Source organism: Crinia signifera, chromosome 2 (genome assembly GCF_055691185.1).
Source record: "Crinia signifera chromosome 2, ASM5569118v1, whole genome shotgun sequence".
NCBI classification, from domain to species: Eukaryota; Metazoa; Chordata; class Amphibia; order Anura; family Myobatrachidae; genus Crinia; species Crinia signifera.
In genome coordinates this window covers 178346848-178373228 of record NC_139218.1, presented here as the reverse complement: position 1 = coordinate 178373228, position 26381 = coordinate 178346848, and the positions used below count along the sequence as shown (strand labels likewise).

Sequence of the window (26381 nt, the reverse complement as noted above, 5' to 3'; positions counted from 1 at the left end):
GTCTTGTGCCATTATAATGGCACAAGATGAGATGGACTTGATTAAGTCCATCTCACATAGGGTAAAATGATAAAAAAGGTGAAATGGCCCAATATGACCCATTTCACATTTTTTATGTGCCTGCCATGACCCCACGATAGACGTCAACCCGAAGCGTGGCGAGCGCAGCGAGCCCGCGAGGGGCGGCGGTGCGCGTCCTCCGACCTTTTCATTCCCCTACTATCCACTAGGGCGTGGAGTGAGAATAGAATAGTGTGGCGAGCGCAGCGAGCCACCGAGCCCGAAGCGTGGCGAGCGCAGCGAGCCCCGCGAGGGGACGCGTATACCTGTGAAGTTAGACGCGTCCCCTCGCGGGGCTCGCTGCGCTCGCCACACTATTCTATTCTCACTCCACGCCCTAGTGGATAGTAGGGGAATGAAAAGGTCGGAGGACGCGCACCGCCGCCCCTCGCGGGTGAAAAATCGGTCGGTCGGATCGGTCGCATCGTATGCGACCAAATCGCATGCGATGCGATCGATCCGATTTTTTATCTTACGACCACAACGATCTAAATCGTTGTGGCCGTGCTAGGAAACAAGTACCCAAAACAACTCACCCTAATCTAAATCTCTCTGCACATGCTATATCTGCGCGCGCCCCCCCCCCCCCCTGCAGTGCACATGGTTTGGTCCATTTGAGAAGGAATTTGCCTTTGCAAGTGAATCAGAATAAGGGCCATTGTGCTTCCCTTTGTAACCAGAAGATATCCAGCAGTGCCATCAGCTCAGGCAAGCGACTAAACTATGCACGGAAAATAACAGCATGTGCTCTTGAAGAAGAGTAAAAATCTGAAATAACTGACTGTTAACAGAAAGCGTATGTTCACCGAAGAGCGTGTCTGCGGGCAACAGTGAAGCGTGATGGAGGTTCCTTGGAAGTCTGGGGCTGCATTTCTGCAAATGGAGATAATGGTGAACTCATGTACTGTTGGTGCAGCTGATTATGTAGCCTGTATTCAACTGTAAGTCATTGTTTTACTTATTCATTTATGTATTGTGGAATATGAAGCTGCAGTGTGGCGCAAAATAAATAAATGATAATGTTAATAAAATACGGTGTCCATATCGACCTATGTTGACAGAAAAATAAAATGAAAAATAATTGTCAACCTTTTCCATGTCATCATTTTTCATGGGTCGACTTTCGGCCTCTCTACCAATAGTGTTTGACTGATTAACTGTCAACCTATTGATCAGCACCACAGGCAAGCTACTTTCTGCATCATTTAATGGTTATGGTTCAGGTGCAGAATACAAGATACAGAGACAAAATCTAACCCATTTAGAACTATACTGCAGTTAACAAAAGAGGGAAGATTGGCTTTGCAACTTCCTGAGTGAATTTCGCAATATGAAATTGGTAAATAGCTGATGAAACACACTGCAAACACTAGACTATGGAAGTGATCATGTGCAGTGAAATTTCTGTGTTGCTTTTGTACAAGAAACGTACGTAAATGTATTTGCAGGGAGCAGGTATTTGTAATCGAGTAACTGACTAGCTCTGCAGAGGTGCGACCTGTGTGGATTGCTACAAATGGCAGGCATGGAAAGGTCTAAAGGTTCAATAACTCGATTTGGGACGATTTCCCCTGATCCCAAAGGAATAGAAATACAAATCGTCCCAAATTGGGTCAGTGTGAAATCCCCTCAGGTCCAATGCATGGTTCCGTGCGCATTGGACGAGTCGGAGGTCAGATAACCTTGCTCCAGACGGAAGACCGGGCAGGGGAACAGGGGTCGCATGCGATCAGTCACAAGTAAAAGGACAGCATGTGATGGATCACATGTGACCCTGCCAGCCGGGAATGTCCCGGGGCGGCTCGCAGGTGATCGGGTGGCAGCACACTGCTGCGAGAAATGCAGTAGTGTACTCCCAGCTTAAGTATTTAACAGGCAGACTCAGGTTTGTCCAGTATTTCATCAATTTAAACTTCTATTCTAAAAGAAAAAACTACAGTGGAATGCCAGGAAACCCTGAACGAACAATGCATTTGTTCCTTCACTTAAGACATGGTAAACTATTTTGGGTCCTTGTTTCCTAGAACGGCGCCCACTAAGCTATTTGCTTAGTGGGCTATTCTGCGTAGGGAAATCTCATTGCATCCCATGGGCCATTTTAGGGACATGCTTTGTACGATGCAATGCGATGCGATTTTTTCACGTAATTTATTCACTGCTCTGTCTGACCCAGGGTATCGCATCTGCCGCTAAATCGCATGTGATTTTATAGGGTGTGCGATGCCATTACATTAGGTATACAATATGATTGTATGTCCTAAAAATAGGTTTTACGCACCCCCCACCCCGAAGCGTGGCAAGCGCAAGGGGAGGCGGAACGCGTCCTCCGACCTTTTCATACCCCCACTATTCACGTTGGCGTGGAGTTGATTTAATATAGTGTGGCGAGCGCAGCGAGTCTGAAGCGTGGGGAGCGCAGCGTGCCCCACGAGGGGACGCGGAATACATGTAAAGTAATCCGCGTCCGCTCACCACGCTTTGGGCTCGGTGGCTCGCCACACTATATAAAATCAACTCCACGCCGACGTGGATAGTGGGGGTATGAAAAGGTTGGAGGACGCGTTCCGCCGCTGCTTGCCACGCTTTGGGGTGGCGTGGATAGTGGGGGGGGGGGGGGGGGGGGTGGGGGGGGGGGGGGTGGGGGGGTGTGCATAAAACCTCTTTTTAGGACATATAATGATATCATTGTATAGGTAATACAGTGGGACATATAGAGCATTGAAAAAATTACATTAAAGAAAATTGCATCCCGCTATAATGGCCCATGTGATGCGATTTCCCTACATTAGCGTACATAGGAAATCTGGGCGCCGTTCTAGGAAACAAGTACCCTATTTTGTGCAAAAAAACTATACTAGGTCTACATAAATAATTCTGATTTATGACCAAAGTATATCATTCTTAAACATACACCAGAGTAAATCCAATACTAAATGATAATTGTATTTGGGATTTTAAGATAATTTATTCACATATTTTATTTTCCTAAAGTGACTTCTGAAAAACACAAATGCTTTATCAAATCCTGTGGGTAGTAAATGAAGAGAGGTTAAAAGTGGAGCTCCAATCAGTCACATGGATAATAGACCTCAGGAAGGATTCCATCGCCATCTTCCTTTGCATAACGGTGTTCACATTGATGTGAAGCAAGTGCTTATAGCAGTGGTAGCCAACTACGGTCCTCGTGAGCTACCAACAGTTCACATTTTCCAGACAACCTAGCTGCTGCACAGGTGCACTCATTACTAGCTGAAACATTTTCAAAGATTCACAGTTGGAGCTAATTACTTCACTTGTGATTCTGTGAGATCTGGAAAACATTAACTGTTGGTAGCTCTCGAGGACTGGAGTTGGCTACCCCAGGCTTAGAGCGTGCCCTACTCTAAGTAAACGTCCTGCGCGCACCACTTTAATGACAATGTTGTTGCTTTGCTTGTTATGGATAAATTAGAGTTTAAAAGTCACATATCACACTGGGTGAAAGCTCTTAGAAATACAGATCCCAAACCAAATAAGTACTGCTAAAGAGTTTTACTTGGGAGAAAAAAAAAAGATATATGATCCAATGTGTAGAGGTGCATAATCCTCAGCAGGATGCACGATGAAGAGGTGAAGGTCTCCTTTTAAGTCCAGACTTTATTTTCGCTGTGCCCATTTAGGTCACAGTCTCATCTGCTTGCTGTCCATTGTGCTTTCCCAGCAACGCTCCTTCTAACCTCCTGTGGGCAGAGAGTCAGGGGCATGCAGAGGTTGGCTTGGCCCTGAACAGCTTAGCATTACACTGCATCAACACTATGCATCATTATACAAGGCACCAGGTTTCTCAAGTTATTAAGTATGGAAGGGAACGGAGGAAATTACCCACAGGGGCTAGAAGAGCGCAGTCATACTAAATCCATACTGCTACATGCCCAAGACAACGCTGCTGGTTACGCGTGAAAATCAGTTGAGTTTTACACAGCAAATGCCTAAAGTTTTTGAGAACACGGCTCACGCACTGCCATCCTGTGCACCACTGACTATAGTTCACAATGCTCATATGATCGAATATACATAATTGACAATGCAGTGGAAGTGGGCCCCCAATGAGGTCAAAACACAAGGTCGTGCAGATGAAATAGGTTGGTCCCTCAGATTGCACAACCAGCAGTGGAGTTAAGGTTGTAGGGTGAACCCAATGCTGGTCGCCGTCTTCATACAGCAAATGATCCCTTTTGATGTCCGATACCTTCATATACCAATAGACTGGAGGATTCGACGCTCATTATCATTCAGATGATTAGAGAATGCAGAAAAACAAGGTTGCTGGGCGAACTGCTGTATAAATTCTGTTAGGTATGTCTAAAGAACAAAGAACACACACAAGATAAGGGTATAATAAATACATCTACTGTGGGGAGGGCAGGGGAGAGAACAGCTACTATGTAGTACAACTATACCAACACATTACTCACCTGCAAGTCAATCTGATACAATGGGTCCTTCAGGACATCGGGATCATCCTCCTCATCATCTTCATAATAATCTTCATCTGTTAAAGATGTTTACAGCAAATGTCAAAACCAATGTCCCTTATGACAAATTTAAAGCATTACACAGTATGTGATGAAATGTCATGTAATATGGATCACTACACTGATTTGTCACTAGCCATAGGAATATCTACAATAGGGGTAGAAAATAGGTGGCATTCTAGCTGCTGCGGAACCCAGCATGCCCTGCCGTTGTAGAATGACCTAGTAGCAAAACAGTGATGTGTAGTTCCACAGCAGCTGGAACAGCACACATTGCGTACTATGTACAACAGTGATTATCAACCTTTTTTGCCTTGTGGCACGCTAAATAAGATTTATAAATTGCCAAGGCACACCATGAGATCCCCACAGGGCAAAAAACATTGGCCCCCACAGGAAAAAAACAAACCTATTGGCCTCCATATAAAAACAATAACACTGGCCCCCACAGGAAACAAACGTAAAATACATTGACCCTGTACATGAAAAGAAGAGACCAGTAAATAACAGTTGAACTGGTGTTGGCTGTAAACTGGTTTGGGCATCTCTAGATCTGGGGGCACACTTGAGAACAGCTCAAGGCACACTAGTGTGCCACGGCACAGTGGTTGAAAAACACTGATATACAACATGGACACCATCTCATCTGTTCTTTCATAGAGGAAGAAAACTTTCAGCAGTAACTCTGTCCATATTCAATGTGACACTTATTTTTGTTATGGGGACAAAGACATTTCCCACAATACAAGACAACTATTGAGCATAAGAGGAAATGTAATGATCCAATAAGCATATATATGTATGGTTATAGAGAGGGATAGGTTTACCATATTTATTGCTGGAAAGGATGTCTGATAGAAGTTGCCCAGCCAAACCTTCATCCTCATCATCATCATCTTCCCACATATCGTTGGTGTCATCTGAAAGAACAAATCCGTGTAGGTTAGTCAGAAAGCAATAAGTCAATGTTTTTATGTAAAGCTGAAATGATCCTACACTTCCTACTGTAGTAGCACAGATTAAAGTACTGTGCAGTACCAACAGTGCTATTTTCCTACCACTGCACTTTAGAAAGGTTTGAATTTCTTGAAATGGTTTAAGAGTTAATTTAGAGCTGGTGCACAAATTGAAACCGAAATCCATTTGTTTGAAAGAAAAACAATTCTTTAAGTTTTAAAATATATAAAACATTTGGATTAAAAATATATATACATATACTCACACAGGATGGATATGGCACCACTCACAAGACATATACAGAAAAAAAAAAAGAGACCACTGCAAAAGAACCCCAGAGTGGTCTCTTTTTTTCTGTATATGTGCTGCGAGTGCCGCCATATCCATCCTGTATCTAAGTGGTCTTTTCAAGTACCAAGGAGGGCACCTGGGAAGTATCCCCATTTACCAGTGTGGCGTGCCAGCCTGCTCGATACATAAGAGATATATCTATATATCTCATATTTAGCCAGATCGGTCACTCATCCCCTGCGTATATAACGTTCCCGCCCAGCGGGATACACAAACCCGCCCCCCCAGGGAAAAGTGTTCTATGTGTATAACGTTCTACACACCCCACCCCCTTGACATCACCTCCTCCCGCCCTGCCAGGGCTACAGTACACGCCCACCATTCACCATTACTCCACAGCCACCATTACTCCCGCACCCCCCCCTCTGCCAGCACCCCCGCTACCCCCCCTCCCGCGATTTGCGGGACCCCCGCGACCCTCTCACCACAGCCCCTAGGTGGGAAATCCAGCCCTGGCTGCCGCGCTGCAAGTTCCCCCACTGCCAGAAGTCTGTCCACGGTCCTCTGCACCAGCGCCACAACTTTTATCAACGTCTTGCCCACATACCACTATTATACAGCCTCCTGCTCTCATGCACGCTCACTCCCTCCCAGTGGGAGGAGGCGCTCACCCACTGCCGGGAGCTGCATACTGTCCCCCACTCTCTAGGGATGCCCATCGACCATCAATGATTTCAAATAATCAATGGTTTATGGCTGATGTTGAATACTTTTGCCATCAATGTGGGAGGACCAGATGGTCTCCCTACATCGATGGCAAAGGAGAACCGATCAAGTTTCAAATTTTTTTTAAGGTGCCGGGACACGAAGCATAGCTCCGCCCCCCACACCCGGAAGTTCCGCCACCAAGTTCTGATTGACCCACGGCCTATTCAGTCAGATATAATGGATGACCATCGATAGCTACAACAAATCGATGGTTATCCAAGTAATATGTTACTACTATCGATGGCAGGGTGCAAAATCGCCATCAATGCCAACCATCGATGGCGTCTGCACCAATGCCTATCCCTACTCAGCAACAGCCAAAAACCTTTACTACCCCTCATGCCCACACAACTCTATCACCGCCCTGCCGCCTGTTCTCCTGCCCCGTAACATCAGCCAGTGGGGACCCGCTCACCCTGTGTTGCCCACATTCCCCTATCATGCTTTACCACCCAGCCTCCTGCTCTCATGCACCCTAACTCCCAACGAGTAGGAGGAGACACTGACTCAGGGGCACCGTCCTGTACTGCCACGCTGGACCCTCACCCACTGGCAGAAGCTGCACAGTGTCCCCCACCCTCCTCTTTAGTCCCCAGTATGCCCACACACCCCTATCACTACCCAGCTTCCTGCTCTCCTGAACCGTAACTTCCACCACTGGGGAGTCGCTGACGCTGTGTTGCCCACATACCCCTATCATGCCTCATAGTCCAGCCTCCTGCTCTCATGCACCCTAACTCCCACCCAGTAGGAGGAGACACTGACTTAGGGCCACCGTCCTGTACTCCTGTGCTGCCACGCTGTACCCTCACCCACTGGCAGAAGCTGCACAGTGTCCCACACCCTCCTCTTTAGTCCCCCTTATGCCCACACACCCCTATCACTACCCAGCCTCCTGTTTTCCTGTGTCGTTACCTCCACCAGTGGGGGGCCACTGACTCAAAAACACCCTACTATACTAACACACACACACACCTCAACACGCACCCCACCCACACCCACAAATGTCACTGTACCCTCCACACTATCAATGTGCATCTTACTCTGTAACCGCTTTTTAATTAAACAAAACAATGCACACCCCCTTCCACATCATATGCTCTCTATTTAACACATTTCACCTATAACTCAAGTTGCAATACAGGGCAATTCTTTCATACAATTCTAACCATATTTCTCACAATACAAACGTTCACAAATTAAGGGGGAGCAGCCCCTTACGCCGGTGTGAAGAGCACCCGTAGGGCGCGATGAATCACCTAGTATATCTATATATACTTCTTTAGGGATAGATGCGACACTCCATACGCATGTGAACATCAAGTTTTCTTTATTGCGTGAACAGCAATGTTTCAATGCAACAGCATTATCATCAGACTCGTAGTGGTAGTCTGATGATAATGCTGTTGCATTGAAACGTTGCTGTTCACTCAATAAAGAAAACTTGATGTTCACATGTGTCTGGAGTGCCGCACCTATCCCTAAAGAAGTCTGCATTTACCCCAACGAAGGTACCCAACTGAGTAACCAAGTTCGAGGTCGTGGCCGGCCCTGTAATAAGTATCTCTCTCTCTCTTTCTATCTCTCTCTAAATGAAGATTAAGAGGGTATTTATCAAAATTTAGAGGAAGAAAAAATTGCGAGCAATTAAATACCAACCAAAAAGCTTATGCCATTTTTCACACTACCTGTAAAAAAAAAATGTAAGGTAGAAGCTGATTGGCTAGTACATTATCTCACAATTTTAGCTCTCTCCGAACAATAATAAATATCCCTTAAGCACTAAAGTACAGTAAATGTATTGCCTTGGAGATATCTGATGCCAAAAGACGTATAACAAATTGTATTTACTTGATTTATTAAATAAAGGATATTCACAAATGCTCCTTTTACCATGGATAAACCATTAGCAAAGTTTCTAAAACAAATGAGCTGGGTATACAGCGATCTTTTCAATAGTGTAAGGACTAGTTAATATTTATGTGGTTCATGTATTTAGTCATGTGCGAATATCAACTAAGGTTACATATATTTTAGCTCCTTCTTTGTAGCTTTATAATAAAGACAAAAATTACTTAAAACTTATATACACACATACATATACAAAATATGAAACACCAACTGATTCATTTGGACTGGAACATTGTATTTTGCCAATTTTTGCCAATTATTTAATATAGGGGTTCAGGTATAAAGCAGTGAAGAGCATATAAGTGGATCAGCTAAGACGTTATCCGAAACAATTTCTTACCCACCCTCTTACCAAATTAGCGGCCTTCTTTATTGGTTATTGCCACTAATTAGACCATGTCCAATATGCAATACATCAGGCCTGGCCAACCTGTGGCTCTCCAGATGTTGTCAATCTACAAATCCCATCATGCCTTGCCACAGTTTTGCTATAAGGGAGTGTTAAAACTGTGGCAAGGCATGATGGGATTTGTAGTTTCACAACATCTGGAAAGCCACAGGTTGGCCTGTCCTGCAATACATCTATTATAGTTAGGAAGGAACAGAAAAAAAAATATCCATATTGTGCAGTCAGATAAGTCAGCCAGGAACTACTTTCCTCACTTACCACACTTTTAGCCCGTGGTATTAAAGCTGTGTACACACGGAGTGATTTCAAGCACATATGGCTGGCAATATGTTCGCAGAGTGACTCTATTGCCAGTGCTATTTGTAGGTGCTGTGGGCGATAAAACACCAGGTGCGCGCTCCAGTGTTCAGCCCTAATGCTCGCTGGAGCATTTCCCCCTGTGGCAGAGTCTCCTTTTCATCAGCGACCATCTCTGGTCACTGATGAAAACGGGACGCTGAGCAATATATTGTTCAGCAATATATTGCATGGTGTGTACACACTACCTAAAGTGCGAGTTACTATTAAATCCAGTTTCTGGGGAGTTTATATGGATTATTAAAGATCAGGATCTGCAAATGAAAAAGGTGGTAAAAGTTAAACTTAACATCCTCCTGTGTTAAGCAGCACACACACACACAAACAAACAAACAAAAAGAAGAAACTGAAAAATGATTTGTTCCCACATACCCCCATTACCCTGGGCCCACTCTTCTTCCGTATGCCTGGTGGCATTCGCTTCAATGACACTGGAGAGCTCATTAATGATCAGCTTGTAAATCTTAACTAGCAAAGGTATGGTTGTAAAACGCTGAGGATCTAAAAAGGTAGGGGTTGAAGAGGAGGGAAAGGGAAAAAAAAGAAGGTCAATAGGAAATCTTATACAGCCTACACAACAAACAGCAAATGCATGCATTCAGATGTGGAAAACTATTAAAGCAAATTTGTTTTTACCCCAGGATTAATATTATGCAGGGCCACACATCAGACCAACTTTCCTCCAACCATCCAACTAGTTTGTTGGTTGGACTGAAAATCTAGTACTGTATGGGGGCAAATGCCATTAAGCAATTTGCTCACAAACTCAGGATAATGGACAAAAACATTCTGTGAAATTGTTTAAATCCAACTACAGTACATTGTCTGAGTGACAGCTGTCCATTTTCAGATTTGGGAAACAAATGACTTAATTACAAATAACATTTGCTCAGGGTTTTTTTTTACCAGGTTTTTATTCCATCCAGCCAACTAGATGGTTGGTTGGAGGAAAGTTGGTCTGATGTGTGGCCAGCATTACTCTTACAACACAAGACTATAAAAAAAATGAAGCATGAAAGTATGTTCGGGGACAGGCTTAACCGGTCAATGGAAGCTGTACGTCAAACAGTGTCTGTGTTCGCATATACAATTATTCCTCTTTTTATTTCCCCAGTGTGCCATATAATTGTATATGTATTTGTGTGCCTTGTTTTAGGAGTGTATTCAATTTATTTACTTACAAAGTAATAAATTATATTTAAACAGGTTGAGTATCCCTTATCCGAAATGCCAGGGACCAAAAGAATTTTGGATAACTGATAACTCTGTATTTTGAAATATTTTTCTATTTGAATGAGGTATCTTGCATTTATGTTGTATAAGCACATCAAACACATGAAATACACACAAATATTTTATTTGTGCACGAAACAAGGTTTTAAAACATGAAACAAAGTTTGTGTACAATCTCAGGCACTGAATTTAATGGCAAGCAATCATGTTTCACAGATTTCAGAATCAGCTTTATTGGCCAGGTATACTTGCATATACTAGGAATTTGTTTTCGGTTTGCTGTGCAGCAGCCAGGTGGGTAACAAGTAAACAGCATACAGTATAAACAATATAAACAGGTGGGGGAACATGTACCGTGTTTCCCCGATAATAAGACACTGTCTTATTTTTTTTCCCCCAACAAAAAACATCATAGGCCTTATTTGCAGGGTAGGGCTTATTTTAATGCATCATGCCCTCAGTCCTTCTTACACAGCCCCCATTCCTCCTTTTAAAGTAACATGCCCCGAGTCCTGCTCCTCACCAACAATACAGCACTTTTCAGTTCTTCTTCTTCTTCTTGTTTTCCGCCTGCACCACTGCTCCCTCCGTGTACAGCAGCCGGGTGATGTGCACAGTGACGTCACGCGCTGTGCGCAGTGCATCCCTGGGACCGGGAGCTGCAACAGCTTCTACGGTACAGTAAAAGCCTGTACAAGCAAGGCGGCGGTGAAGGGGGTTAGCGGGGGTGGAGATGGGGTTAAAGTTAGTGCACCCACTCGGCTTAGGGAAATTTTGATAGGGCTTATTTTCGGGGGAGGTCTTATTTTGGACCAGTGTCCAAAATCTGGGGTAGGGCTTATTTTCGGGGAGGTCTTATTATCGGGGAAACACGGTACAGTCATATAGAAAGTTATTCCGAGGGGAAACTGAGATTATGTGCAAAGGGTTATGGCGCGATTAGACAGTGAGGTGTTCATGAGTCCACGTATCAACAGATGAACTGCTTCAGGAAAGAAACTTTTTAGGCTTCTACTGTACCTGGTGGGAATAGCTATGTAGCATCTGCCTGATGGCAGCAGATTAAACAAGCCACGGCCAGAATGTAGTTGGTCCTTTACTTTCTTCGTGGTCCGCTTTTTTGCTCTGGACAGGTACAGGTCCTGGACAGAGCGAAGGTCCAGATTATCTTCTCCGCAGTTCTGACTACCTTTTGGAGTCTGCATTTGTCATACCAGACCAGTAAAGAGGAGCACAGTACAGACTCCACAATAGCGGAGTAGAAGCTTCTGTGGGATGTTGAACTTCCGCAGTTGCCTAAGGAAGAATAGCCTCTGCTGCGCTTTTCCAACAATAGTATCAGTGTTGGGCCCACATTTAAGGTCCCGGGAGATTGTGGTTCCTAGGAACTTGAAGGAGTCCACTAGCAACACCACACGGTCAGCAATTGTTAGCGGAGGAACACCAACAGCCTTCTTCCTAAAGTCCACTACCATCTCAACGGTTTTGAGTGGGTTGAGCTCTAGATGGTTGCTGCTGCACCACCGAGCCAATCGGTCCACTTCTTGTCTGTAGGCTGATTTGTCCCTGTCCTTGATAAGGCCAATGACAGTAGTGTCATCGGCGAATTTGATTATCTTTACTGATTGTGCCTCTGAGGTGCAGTCGTTGGTGTACAGGGAGAAGAGCAGGGGTGAGAGTACACATTTAGTCAGTTACATGTTATTTCCCCAGTAGTGCCAGTTACAGATGTAGCCAGTAGGTTTTTAGCAAAAAATAAAAAATTTAAGTACATTTTGGAGACTATCGTTTTTGGAATAATTTGGATAACGGATATTTGGATAAGGGACACTGAACCTGTATATATTTTTATAAGAAAAAAATGTCTGCATTTATTACATGGTGTTCGATCATTCCCCTGCTGGTGCAGCCTATTTTTCTTTTCCTTAACTGGTCAATGCCATTAAAAAGTAAAATAAAATACTGTTTATTGAGCAGATCACAGCAAGACACATTGAACAGAACATATAGAAATCATAACTGCAGAATAAGTATAAGGGCACATAACAGGTCATATCCAGAATTCTCTCAAGAGTGAATCAAAATTCACAGGGGAACACCCTCATCTAGCATGGCCAACCATTAAAGAATTCGTAAGACAGAAAAAAAAGAGAAGAGAAAAAAGAATGTTAAGAGACAACACAAATGGGCTGGAGCCCCTAGTTTGGAGCTGTGTGAAGCAGGAATATTGCCTACAAAAACAGAAATGAGGCATTTAGCAACCAGCAGACAAATTATTTGGTTGAATTTTAATTATGTAGGCCATGTGCTCCATCTTCCAGGGGCGAGGAAGGTGTCTTCTAATCAGCTGCAATTTGTCAAGTCGTGGCAGAAATGGTTTAGCACATTAACTTAATTTGGTGTCTGGACATCACTGGGAAACCCAGAGGAAGAAGGAATAGTTTGACTCTAAAGGGGCAGGGCAACTTCGAGAAAATTAGAAAGACGATTTAGGACATCCCATCGAGCAAGACCACCTTACGAAAGGTGTACTTGTCAGAGCTGTACTCGTCAGAGCACCCCCTCCAGCATCTGTCTGAAGCTACAGGGAACAGTGCCCTCTTTCATGAGGGTACACAGTACCGTTGATGCAACAATGTATACCTAAAACAGATGGAGCTGGAAGCAATGTTACTTTGAGTCTCTAACCATTCTTCATTCACTATTAAATTAAAGATGAGATATAATGGGCTTGGCATATTTGATTTGTTTGTTCCAAGCATAACTGCATTGGTCTATTTTTTATTTTTATGGTGGCCCATCTACTTTTCTCTAATATACTGTAAATGCAATTTTCTTTTTCTTAAGCTTCTGCTGGCTATACTGTAATTAAAGGTGATTTCGTTTTTTTCTCTTTAGATTCATAGAAAAATAAAGCAAAGAGAACAAGACAAAGTCAGATGGTGATAGGCCACTTCAATAGGGAACCTTTCTATACAGTTTACCCCCAATACTTTGTTTAATTGAAACACAAGGTGCTAGAAAGCAAATCTTAAAGATGCTCAACTTGATTTAGATATGGACGACAGTTGAAGTCATTGGAGACATGAAATTAGACTGTGCGAATTAAACAATGCTCAATGACGTGCCTAGAAAACAGTCTAAATAATTACAGCATCACCATACTGATCAGTTGATATAAAAAGAATGGTGTCCATGAATTTATAATCAACACCAAATTCATAAACCTGTAAGTCCATTTCAAAGGACGGTGCTTACCACAAGAGCTGGCCTTAGCTAAAATATGCATGCACACTTCATAAGTAAATGCAGATATGAATGTGGAGAGTGGTGGGATGCATCACAAGCAAATTGCAATGCTTAATGCATCCTTCCCCTGATCTGCATTTGACAGCCATTTCAGGCAACTTTTTGTTGTGTGGACCTGTACCCACTTCACCCTGAGTTTCCAACTAATATGTAATCCAGTGTGGGCTTCTGTTACTTAAGCCCCGTACACAAAGGGCAATCCAGCTATTTAGCCAAGAGACGTGCTTCAGAACAATCGCTCAGCACACATCGCAGAAGTCTGAAGATGCTAACTGGAAGTGGTGTGGTTCATCTCCATGGCAATGTGAAGCTGTGTACACACAGGGGCGGTTTCAGCATATATCGAAGGCAATATGGTTGCTGAGCGAACATATTGCCAGTGATTGGAGTGGGCACCGGCGATAAATCGCCGGGTGCACTCTCCCGTTTTTAGCCCCCTTATGATCGCTGGTCGCAAGAGCTTGCTCCCGCGACCAGCTGATTCCCTCTGCACAGGTTCCCTTTCATCAGCGACCCCGTGTGTACACAGCTTGAGACTTCGTTCCTCCATTACCAATATTATACTCAAGGGTACTTGTGTAGTTTCACGGCGGCAGCCTAAGCTACGTTGTCAGCGTAGCCCAACGGCTGCCTAGCATAGTGTCTCCTCGGAAGCCCTGTGTAGTTAGCTTAGTCAGCGTAGTGTCCCATCAGGCAGCACTGCGCAGTGTCCCCGTCAGGCAGCGTAGTCACCGTACTGTCCCCGGCATCCCTGGCAGGCTTAGAGAGCGCCTCTCACACAGCGCCGGTAACCACCAGATCCCCTGCACTGGCGGACGCCGGCAGAGATGTGCTCATGCGGGCACCGGCGGAGGTTGTTTTGTCAACAACTTCCTGCTGAAAACAAGGTGAACGAACTAGTACTTCTAGGTAATACACTGAACATCTCCTCTATACTGCAGAGCATTACATCTATTGTGTGGGATTGATTTGTACTTCTAGGTAATACACTGAACATCTCCTCTATACTGCAGAGCATTACATCTATTGTGTGGGATTGATTTGTACTTCTAGGTAATACACTGAACATCTCCTCTATATTGCAGAGCATTACATCTATTGTGTGGGATTGATTTGTACTTCTAGGTAATACACTGAACATCTCCTCTATACTGCAGAGCATTACATCTATTGTGTGGGATTGATTTGTACTTCTAGGTAATACACTGAACATCTCCTCTGTGTACTTTACAACAGTACCTAGCATGTGTGTAGGGAGGAATTTATTTTTATTCTAGGTGATATATAGAATCCTGGAATGCTAGTTTTGTTTTTCTAAGCCACTTTTATTGCTATGTGTTGTAGGGGGTGGGGACTAAACGAGTGGATTCCAATTATTGGGAATTGGGAACTCATGCATTGTTAGAGTACTTAAGTAGTCATTGCATACGGCTGTGGCCGGATAGGCTGTGGGCCGATTTTATCTGTGGGCCTAGATTGAAGTGGGCCGTTATTAAAGTGGGAAAACTGATTCATAACTACAGCGTTATACCAGCGTTAAACCAAAGTGAAACTGAAGGACAAAACAACAACGGAAAAAAACAAAGTCTACTTTGAGTGAGTTAAATACATTCACACTACTCCGGCCTGCTTGATCTGGCAATTCAACCATAACATCAGCATTTTACATTTGCAAACAACTTTTACTATCACTGTTAAAGCTTGTACTTGCACTGTCTGTTTTGGAAATGACCAGCTGTACCTTTAATGACCTCCCCTCTCCTGCTCTTCCATTGATAGTAGGTGTCCTCTTTCTCTATACATCCTCTCTGGGTGAGCTTATGTGCTCACTCGACTTCCACTATCACATCTATGCTGATAACAGTGAAATCTACCTCTCCTCTCATGATCTCTCTCCCTCTATCCTCACTCATATCTCTAACTGTCTCTCTGCTGTCTACTCTTGGATGACCCAGCGCTTTTTTAGACTTAAAATATCAAAGACTAAGCTGTCAACTTCCCACCCTCCTGCATAAAACCTGACCATCGCTTATCCTTACCTACTGTTTATGCTCACTTCTTTACCTTCTGTGTCACCCCTGTCTGTCTATCCCTCCCCTTTAGAATGTAAGCTCTCACGAGCAGGGCCCTCTCTCCTCATGTGCCTTTCTTAGAATATATAAACCTCTGCCACCCTGATGATTGCTTCAGTGTCCTGTCCCCTGATGCAACTATCTATATTAACCATGTACTTGTCCTAAACTGTCTTGTACTGTAATTTGTTATGTGTTTTTGATTATAACTATGCTCTGTAAAGCGCTGCGGAATCTGTGTGCGCTATATAAGAAACTGTTAATAAATAAATAAATAAATAGTATATACACACGGAATGATAACGTTAACTATACAGTTCAGGGATGTTATCCTGTCCCCCACTGAATATGCAGTCATTGATGGATAGTCATGATTGAGAAGGGCCAAAATAAGCAATACGGTTTGAAATATTTCTTAATGTCTATGGGCCTTTGGACATAAAAACTATTACAACAGCATGAAAGGGGACCCACTATATATGTTTATGAATCATATTCATAAAAACCCCAGTCTCACCACTTCATTTCATAAATAGATTAATCGCATATCGTATGAAGCATATAGATTGAGAAATCCAAATAGTGTTCAGTATTTAATGCCACTTTGAATACTGAAAGTCCAGTTCAACAGTACATTATTATTTTTTTTACAGAATAGATGTATTCATGGACCAGCAATTAACCTACATGTTAGGCTGGAATATTTTTATACTACCACAAAAGTCAAGAAACTTACTTCTTGTTGTCTTTGACCTTGTTCGGATCCCTTCTTCCATATTGAATATTTCATCACCTTTAACTTTGATATCCTGAAGTCTCTTGTCATCCATAGTAATGCCATATTGCAGAATCTTGCAAAGGGCCACTGAGCTGAGGAGCAAGAGAGTCAAAAATGGTTGCAGAGATTTCTACATGCCAAATGCAGACACAGTTTGTGTCTCTCTAGCTGTAGCATTACATAACTCACTGTATGCTCTGGCATCTGTGAGGAAAATACAATATGTGGTGGCTGGCATTCAACATAAGATATGGCTGTAAACTTTCACTTTAAACAAAAAAAAAAACTGTATTGTTTAGAGATGTGCAGGCTCTGATTTACTCTGATTTCAAAGCAGGATCTTATTGGCTATCCCAAATCACATGACCGTTGATAGCCAATAAGATCCTGCTTTGAAATCAGAGTAAATCCGAGCCTGCACATCTCTAGTATTGTTATGGATTGATTGTTTTGTAGGCCAAAAAAATACAAATCAACCGCCATCAGTTATGTCTGGGAACACGAAACATGAAACAAACTCCCTTCTGCTGTTTTCTAGCAGCAGTGCTGCAAAAACTCATGCAGACATTCCATACAGAATAGCTGGAGGTGGTTGTCTATTGTAGTGCTTCTGCCACGTTTCTTTGTGCTGTACACAACTTGATAAATGCGCACACAACTAAACGCGTCAGTGCATTACATTGGACACAATATAGGATACTCAACAATTTGCATCCAGACTTGGACCAGCTTGGATATTGGAGACCCGAGGAACCCACCTTCTAGTGAGGTCGCCCATTGGCAACACTAAGCATAACATCCTCCAGCGGTCAACTTCTATCATATGTATGGTCAGAAATACCAGTGGTGACGCATAAATTCCTATTACTTGGATTGTATTCATGGGGGTTCTCTAATAACATACTGCCCTAGAGAGGATGGAACAACATAGGAACAAGCAGGACTATCGCCCACATTCTGAGCTTGCTAATGTATGTTCCTCAATGTGTACATTTTTCATTCATTTGAATTGTTTTTATATGTATAATTATGTACTATTAAATCAAGATTTTTTTAAATACCATTGATCCAATGATAATATTTTAGGTACTTGTGTATTATCAGGGCGCCGTTACGTAGTTTACGTACTGTCCTATTCAGCGTAGTGTCCCTTCAGCATGGCGGCGGCATTTCGCAACGCCAGTTAAGTAGTTTACGTAGTCAGTCAGAACGCTTACGCAGTCAACTTAGTCAGTCAGAGGTGAAGCGACTGCGGCTGCATTTTTGAGTTTACATACTGTCCTATTCAGCGTAGTATCCCTTCAGCACGAGCTTTACGCAGTCAACTTAGTCAGTCAGAACGCTTAGGGGGTGTGGCACACGTGCGTCTTGTGCACAAAGAAGGACAGGATGCATATCCCAGTGCCCAATGTCAAATGCCTTAATTTCAAACCCCCACTATCCACGTCACCTTGAAGCGTGGCTAGAGCAGCGAGCGGACACATTGCGTGTCCTCCCGACCTGTTCATACCCCCACTATCCACATGGAGTTCATTTTATAAAGTGTGGCGAGCGGCTGCGGAATACATGTGAAGCAATCTGCGTCCGCTCGCCGCGCTTCGGGCACTGAAGTGGAGACTGGCAGGCTTTTCGTCCACAGCCGCAGAGCGTCTGGAACGCTCGTGCGTATGAGATGCTCGCGCGTTCAACTAACATGGAGCGCCTCTGCCGGTGTCCGTCAGGGTTGGGGAACTGTATGTGAAGTGCTGTTTCGGCGTCTGCCAGTGCACCCGACCCTGTGGACACCGGCAGCTTTACTCGTTACTTTACACTACGCTTGCTACGACTACGCTGGCTGACGCTGACTACGTAGCTCTGACTCTGCTGACTACGTAGCTCTGACTACGCCAACTACATTGCGCACACTGGCACTGCGATAATACACAAATGCCATATTTTATTACATTGGCACTAATCTCCCCTTTTTTTGTTTATCCAGTGACTCTTCCCTGAGTAAACAGCTTTTACAACACTCCCCATTTAAGCACCTTATTTTGCCCTGGTAAAATATTTTGCAGGTACATTGCACAGTTCCATAGTGACTTACCTAACTTTGCCTTCATATTGCCCATAGAACAAATGTTGCCGACTCATCCACTCTGACATCACAAACTCTAGAGCTGGTTTACCAGTAGGGCCTGGAAGACTGCAAAGGAACTCTAGCAAAGGCTCCAGCTGGGAGTTTGCCAGGTGCGCAAACACCATGATTAAGGACTGAAACAGAAAAACCATACATTTACTTGAACCACATTCATAAAAACTGGAAGTAGCGAGTATTAAGACTCCTATAGCCTCTATGTCCTTCATACTGTATGTGTTTTTCCCAGTTTTAGGATATGTCCCCCAAATATTTTCAAAAAAGGACCAGCAAGCGAAGCTTTGTCATCATGGAGCAGAGAACACTACTTAATGGCCACAGCATATGGCCCCCTCCAAAGCACAACCAGCACAGAGCAGGAGAGAATGAGTGCTCCTGGGAAGTCCATTACACAATTTTTGCTAATTACAGTAAGTACCCTAAGGAGGTGATGCACTAATGTCATGCAAAATAAATGTGCCTATTCTAGGTTACACACCGTCGTGGGATAAATGAAACACAAGAGCAACAAGTTAGCAATCTTTCTTCAGATATTTGTGGCTGTCCAGGTTTTCACCCAACTTTGAAAATCTGGGAGAAAATGTGTCCAAATGTTATAGCTTGTAACACTTGTTCCTCATACAGTAAGATGCCTGCTCATATAGTATTATAAATGGGTGCTTCTTTCTTTAATTGATTGGATTTCTTAAAATTATAACTGTAAAGTATGTGCAGTGTTAGTGAAGGCTAGAGAGCAATCTATGTAGCCCCTGAAGTGTATCAATATGCCCAACAATAATATAGCTAGGTGCAGATACAGTATAAGAGAAATAACATGAAATTAACATATCACTATCCCTATAGTTATACCTGCATAACACTGAGCGTTTCTGCTTGCTGCATCTTGCTGAGAATCGCTCTTAAGATCTGATCTAGGTTTTCGCCCAGCTCACGACCAGCTTTGGCGATGAGAGTGGATACAAGACGACCGACAAATGCTGCTGTGAATTCAGATGTACGAGGGTCCAGTAGTTGGCTGACCACCTGCATCACATACCAAAGGCCACTATGACCTTGCTCATCTTGCCACTGGGCAATCTGTTCCAGGGCTACAGACACATAAGCCCGAAGACATTCACCACCATTCTGAAAAAAAGAGGAACACCTTTATCCACAGGTAACAGTATTAATATGGAGACAAGTACCAAATACGTCCAATCTGTATCCCAAACATTTCTGAAAAGGGTACCTGCATGGTTGTATTATCATCTGTGCGTAGAGTACATTGGGCCACAGCAGGAAAAGCTTGGCAGATGAGAAGTTCTGAGAGAGGTGGCTTTGTATTCCTCACCACTGTTGTCAAAATATCAATTGAGGTCTGTAGAAAATAGAAAAAAATAAATTCTAAAAAATTTACACGTACATATGTGTATGTACACCAAACTGAAAAAGTAAACAAACGTCAGAATTTTAAATTGTGCAGTAGGGCGGCTGAGCGCATCTCACAAGCAAAAGTATACTGTAATCTTGAATGGCTGCCCCCTATACTGCAGACAGTGATCAGCATTGGAGGCATTTCTAACCCTGTAAATCTAAAATCCACCTTTCCTCAAAATCCATACATATACATTGCTAGAAAGCCTTTAAAGCATTCTCCTTATAAAACATGATTGAGGAATGCAACACAGCGTATATGTTGAACACTTAAATAGAAATACAGATTAAACTGCATCAACTTTCATCAGATACCAGTGGCGTAACTACCTATTTTGCGCCCCCCCACCGAAAATCCCCCCCCCATGCCCATACCTGCCCAGCCGCATCTGCGGTCAAGGTCCCGTCTCTCCCAGCGTTGGCTCCTGCTGCTATAATGAAAAGTGACTGCAGTATGGGGGCAGCCATTTTCTAAGTGTCCGTTTTCATTATAGAAGCAGGAGCCAGCACTGGGAGAGACGGCACGGCAGGCAGGTACCGGCAGAAAGCAGCGGGTAACTATAGCCCCGCAGACCCCCGGCGCCCAAACTTTCTCTGCACCTCCCCTGCCACTGTCAGATACACAATAAAAAGTCAAGATAGCAAAATATAGCTAAACCTGCAATGCAAAACCTGTAAATTAGAAGTTGACATATGGGAATGCTGTTTAGTCATCTATGGTCTCAAATTTTATCAAAATAAAAATGGCTCTAGCAGACAGTGTGTGCTGCACACTATCCCCGGTATGTATATTGTAGTCTTGACAACAGTAATAAAGAGCATGCAAAACATGTACTCACCCCACAGAGACCACCTGGTATCTTTTCAGCAGGAGCCTGCATTATGCTTACTAGAGTTGGAATGAGCCTCATTTGCATGGGACCCTGGCACCCCTCTATTTGAGCCAGTTCCTTAAAAATGTCTTGTGCCAAAGAGGCAACAACAGGGTCTGAGAAGCCATAAAAACAGAAGTTACAATAAAATTAATTTCACCTCCTACAATCCCCTCCCCAACTGCATCCAGAAACCTCACCATTGCTGTATTTAAGAAAAATTGCAATAGTGAAAGGGCAGATCTTAGATTCAGCATTGGCTGTGAATACTGGATCCACACTGCAGACAATGCACAGCGTCTCCATTACAAGATTCAACACCTCTGATGTGTACTGAGCTGCCAGGTGTATAAGTCCGTCAACTACACTAGGCAGAAAGGGCTGAAGCACATGGGTGCTTTCAGAGATCTTCAGCTGATCACAGTACCTAAAAACACAGAACATAAACTATATATATATGTTGTATTACAACATTATATGTATGCAAGTGTAACAATGATTTATATACTTACCCCCAGATTGCTCTGACAGCAGAGATGCGCACAGATGGTGGCTGGTTATCGTGCAGTCCACTCACAGTAGCCTGAAGAAACTGCTGTATCAACTCAGGAGACATAGCAGCCGTGAATCGACTTGCAGCCCAAAGGGAGCGCCCCAATAGGAAAGGAGAAACTGAGGGGGATAAACAAAAATAACATTTTAAGCACATTTTACTTTCTCTGGAAAAGCTCTTAGAAGTACAACTGGGGAGAAGTGGGTATTGATGTGCCCAATCCAGGGCCTTCTTTCATACGGCATATCTTGCGTTCTACAATTTCCTATAAAGATACTGGTATCCTAGACCCCAGCAAATATGTATGTGTTTACAAGGCTTTGGAAAGATTTTCTTTATACTTGTAGCAATGTTACATATTGAAGAGCTAATCAAAATTTCAGCCTGCAAGAATGAAAAACTAAAACAGAGAAAGCCTTTAATGACTTGGCACCTTGTAACTTTATAATTAAGCGTTTTACCCATATGCTGGTTAAGCAACATTCTTGTCAGACAAAGTGCATTTTCTAGGTTTCCTTTCTAGACAGACTGCTACGTTAGCATTTTTAAATGCGCTTTAATCCCTAAAATTATTTAAGCAACATGAGACAGACAAAATTTGCAGCCCCTTTTGTAGTCATAAAAGGAGTGAGAAAACATGTTATTAACTTTAGAAGACTGAAGGGCATCTCAAAATATGAGGTAAATCCAACGAGTTTAGTCTCTCAGACTTCATCCGGGGTACAGCTGATGAATAGGGAACCAATGGGGAAACACTGCAACAGCTACTAATGATGCTATTTGGATCCCTCCTGTTGCAGAAATTGTTCCTTATCTGTATTAGAACCAGGTTATAGTCGTAGAAGAACCCATACTACAGGTCAAAGATTCATCCAAATTCAGAAATGCACCCCTGATGAAGTCCCTGTATGAGACAAACTGCATTGGATATATATATATTCTGCAATCCCCAGTCTTCAGTAAATCTCAGATAATGCAGGTGTGGCTTGACTGAGCATTGAGTAGGCAGCTTGGTGCTGTAGCTCCCTGCTAATATCCTGCCCACCCAGTGTTGGTGGTAGAATGGGGTCTGATTGTGCACGGTACCCCCCTTGTGCACACTTTCTGACCCTCTGGAGTGCCGACAGGAGATCCGGTGACTGCAGCTGCAGGGAAACACAGAATGTGGCCTTTCCGTGCACAGGGCCTTAGCTGACTGTCCTGCTGGACGCTGGGGTCGGCCATGAGCAGACTGCCCTCACTTCTGTCAGGAGCCGCGGAGGCAGACTTACAGACAGGAGCTGGAGGTCACGCACTTCTATGGGCCCCTCTGCCTGGCAGTGCCATCTTAAGGCCACCCAGCCCCGCTTTCACATCTAGCGGTTGGAAGGACTAATAGAGCCACTGGCTCTATAAGCTGCATACAGTTTGTGTATTGACTTTGCCAAACCTGCAGTGTACATCCTGCCTGTCTACTGTAGTCTCAGGATGCGGTTATAATAGAGGCATCTGACTATGCTTGGGTCTATATATTTTTCTATAGGTTGTGTAATAAGCACATCCTTATTTGGGCCAATTGATTCTACATTTGAACTCTGCCTCTGGTTGTCTATATCCCTATAATGAGGTTTTCACATACTACTTCAGTGATGTCTGGATCTCTGCAACAAATACTCCAGGTATTTGCTTAAACTCAGAGGATCCTTGCTAAACTTGGTTATGTGTTAACGGTGTCCTCGATTCCTGCATTTATGGTTTCCATTTAGTCTACATTGACTATCCTTTCGGATTTATCCTGCCAAAGAGAGGTTTCTCCTATTAACTGACATTGTTGTAGCTCCTGTTACTGAGGAGTCTCTAAAGGTCAGTTTTAGAGCTATGGCAGCAGACTTCAAGCTTGAGAACTCTTTATTTCCATGGTCTTTCCACCCATCTACATACCACTGGATGGATGGGAGACTCAAGGAACTGGTGTCCAAGTACTGGCAGCTCATCCATCTGTGTCCATGGGTGTACACAGGAGGGACGGTTATATCTATAATTATAGCTCTGCTGGCGAAGGAGGCCTGGCCAGATAAATATTTACTGCTCCTATGCTTACTATTCTAGTTCACTAGTCTGTTTCTCATATGTTAGACTGTGCTGTATTTCTTTTGCGGAGTAATCACTATGGGTGCGTACACACGGGGCAATATATTGCTCAATGCCCCCTTTTCATCGGCGACCAGAGATGGTCGCTGATGAAAAGAAACCTCTGCCGTCGGTGCCGCAGAGGTAATCAGCTGGTCGCAGGAGCAAGCTCCTGCAACCAGCGATTAGAACGGGGCTGAAAATGGGAGCAGCACATAAATCGCCGGGGCACATTCCCATCACTGGCAATATGGTCGCCAGCAACCATATTTCCAGCGATATCAGCCTATATAGCTGCCGTGTGTACACTGCTTACATTAGATCATGATGTTAGTGAGAGATCCACATTTGGTATAGCCAAGATCATCAGTATATTGCCTTAGTCAACCCATGGAATAATCTTTGTTTGAGAGGTTGAATGGCAAAAAACGGTTTAAAATTAATATTTTGTTCCTGTGTTTCTTATTTCTGGTCATTGAGTGCTTTAAATATATTGGATTTTTTTTATTGCTTAATTATTTTTATTTTCTCTATGCTATTTATTTAGCCATGATACGGTTTGACTTTTATATCCTATCAGTATAGAGAATAAAGAGCGCTAAATAAATAAATATGATTGGGGGTGCGTTAAATGTGATATTGATTAGAAATGCAGTAAAGGATGGGTTAAATATAATGTAAATATTTTGAGTGGTACCTGTGGAATAAAAATATGATTAATAGAAATGTTTACACCCTTTTAGGGATTATCTGATTATGTGCAGAATTGACCGGTACAGCTTTCCCTACAATTACCCTGATTGAGCTCTGGGATGGATGGTGGCGCTGCGGAGTATATGCAGGGCGGTTATTTGTCCAGCCGTTTTGCCGATGTAGCCGCTGCGGTGCACCTCCGAGTATTTCCATGCCTGCCGTGACCGGAAGTTAGCCGTGAGCGTCGAGAGGAGTTCAGAGCGGGTGTGTGGGGCAGCGTGCCGGTCTTCTTCTGGGGTCCAACATGATTTGCTTTTATGGACAAAACTTTATTGGTAAAAACTGAAGTCCTTTTCCGGAAGTTAGAAAAAATGTGGGAAGCACATGTTCCTAGCTCAATAGTGGGATTTACTGAGAGTATTGGGCAATTTTTTAATCTCAGTTACTGCAATGAGGAGGATCATCAGGATGCTGGGGCACCATCACAGACTGTCACTGCCTTCAGCAGTGTTATGGACTTGGAGCCTATGATATCCTATTATATTATTACAGCGGTTCTCAAACTGTGGGTCCTGACCTTCTCAGTATGGGGTCGCGACTCCATTTTGCTGAACATCAGGCTGATGACTTTTCTATTCTCAGTCAAGTATTCAAGGAGTCTGAAGAATCTGTTGAATGGTCTGTTATGTTAGACTCCTCCCATCATGTTGTTCCTCTACAATGCTGCCATGCCTGTGCTGTCTGCTGACTACACATGTGATGTGATGACTTTCTGCAATAACTTGGTGGGGTCCGGTCATTATTTTTATTGTCTGATGGGGTCCCAGAGAAAAATAGTTTGAGGACCCCTGTATTATTATATATGTTATATCCTATCATTGGTGGGAAAGTCAGTCTTGTACTAATTATGGTTGTTAGTTTAGTGCCCCAGACAGTCCATTTGGTTATGATATGTTATACAGGGTGGGGGTTATGGGGACTGTCATCACATCCATGCAGGTCACTGGGCCTACAAAGGAAGACTGTTATTTATGGCTATACAGGGGAGGAAGGCCTGGCCAGATTAATACTTTATGCTCCTTTGCCTCTTATTTTATTTCATTGTACAGATGTAGCACCCCTCATTCAGCCAGGGGCTGGTGTTCGGATCACCAAACGCGAGTCCCCTTATGATGGAGCCCAGTGCCGTCTCCACGCCGTAGCCCCCTGCCCATTTTCCTGATGCAGGGACTCTGTCCCCCACCGCCAAAAAACTGAGGCGCGCCCCAGTCAGATGTAGCGTCTCTCTGCCGGCGCTCTATCTGTATGTTCCTCACACATGTTGAATTGTTTTAAATTGCCTGATTCTTAGATCTGTTTCTATTGTTATTAAACTCTTCTTATATAGTGTGCACACTATTTCTTGGTGTTGGTGGGTTTCTCAGGTTTGAGTCAGATAAAGGTCAGTAGTGTATTGCCCCAGACATTCCAAATCGTTATTTTCCTTCTTTTGGTAGGTTGGGTTTGGAAGACGAAGACCTGGTCAGATGAATATTCTGTGATACTGTGCTCCTTACCTATAATTGAATGTTTTTTTTATTTTTTACTTGATCCAAGTTATTATTTATAATAGCTATAGAACTACTATGACCTGTATATCCTAAAAATGGTGGGAAAGTTAGGTTTGTACTAGCGAAGGACGTATCTTGTCATGTGATGATTATATATTTGGTTGCTGTGGGGGGGGTTGATTAGGTAGTGTAGGGTAATGTGGATCCACGTATACCCCCACTGCGACCACGGATTGGCTATACAGGATTGGGGGCGGTGTAACAGGTTGTTATATTTTGGAGGGGGATTAGTTAGGGATCCAAGTATGCATAGGATGGGGTTAGGTAATATGGGGAGGGGGGTATTGGGTAGGTTTATTTGAGGTTGTCTAGTATTTGGATGGACAATAACCACT

At 43.5% G+C, this 26381-nt stretch overlaps 1 protein-coding gene across 1 annotated transcript in view; it reads right to left on the bottom strand.

The window, feature by feature from the left end:
* Nucleotides 1-3020: 3020 nt before the first annotated feature.
* The window catches only part of IPO9 (importin 9), a 58425-nt gene continuing 35064 nt past the window's right edge, over nucleotides 3021-26381 (bottom strand). Inside the window, exons 14-24 of the mRNA XM_083173228.1 lie at nucleotides 21594-21753; nucleotides 21282-21508; nucleotides 21049-21197; nucleotides 20025-20153; nucleotides 19646-19921; nucleotides 18746-18912; nucleotides 16618-16751; nucleotides 9640-9768; nucleotides 5402-5494; nucleotides 4515-4591; nucleotides 3021-4401 (exon numbers count right to left, since the gene is read on the bottom strand). Of these exons, the coding sequence (XP_083029354.1) occupies nucleotides 4291-4401; nucleotides 4515-4591; nucleotides 5402-5494; nucleotides 9640-9768; nucleotides 16618-16751; nucleotides 18746-18912; nucleotides 19646-19921; nucleotides 20025-20153; nucleotides 21049-21197; nucleotides 21282-21508; nucleotides 21594-21753 (1652 nt within the window). The 3' untranslated portion in view covers nucleotides 3021-4290. The remainder of the gene's footprint in view (nucleotides 4402-4514; nucleotides 4592-5401; nucleotides 5495-9639; nucleotides 9769-16617; nucleotides 16752-18745; nucleotides 18913-19645; nucleotides 19922-20024; nucleotides 20154-21048; nucleotides 21198-21281; nucleotides 21509-21593; nucleotides 21754-26381) is intronic.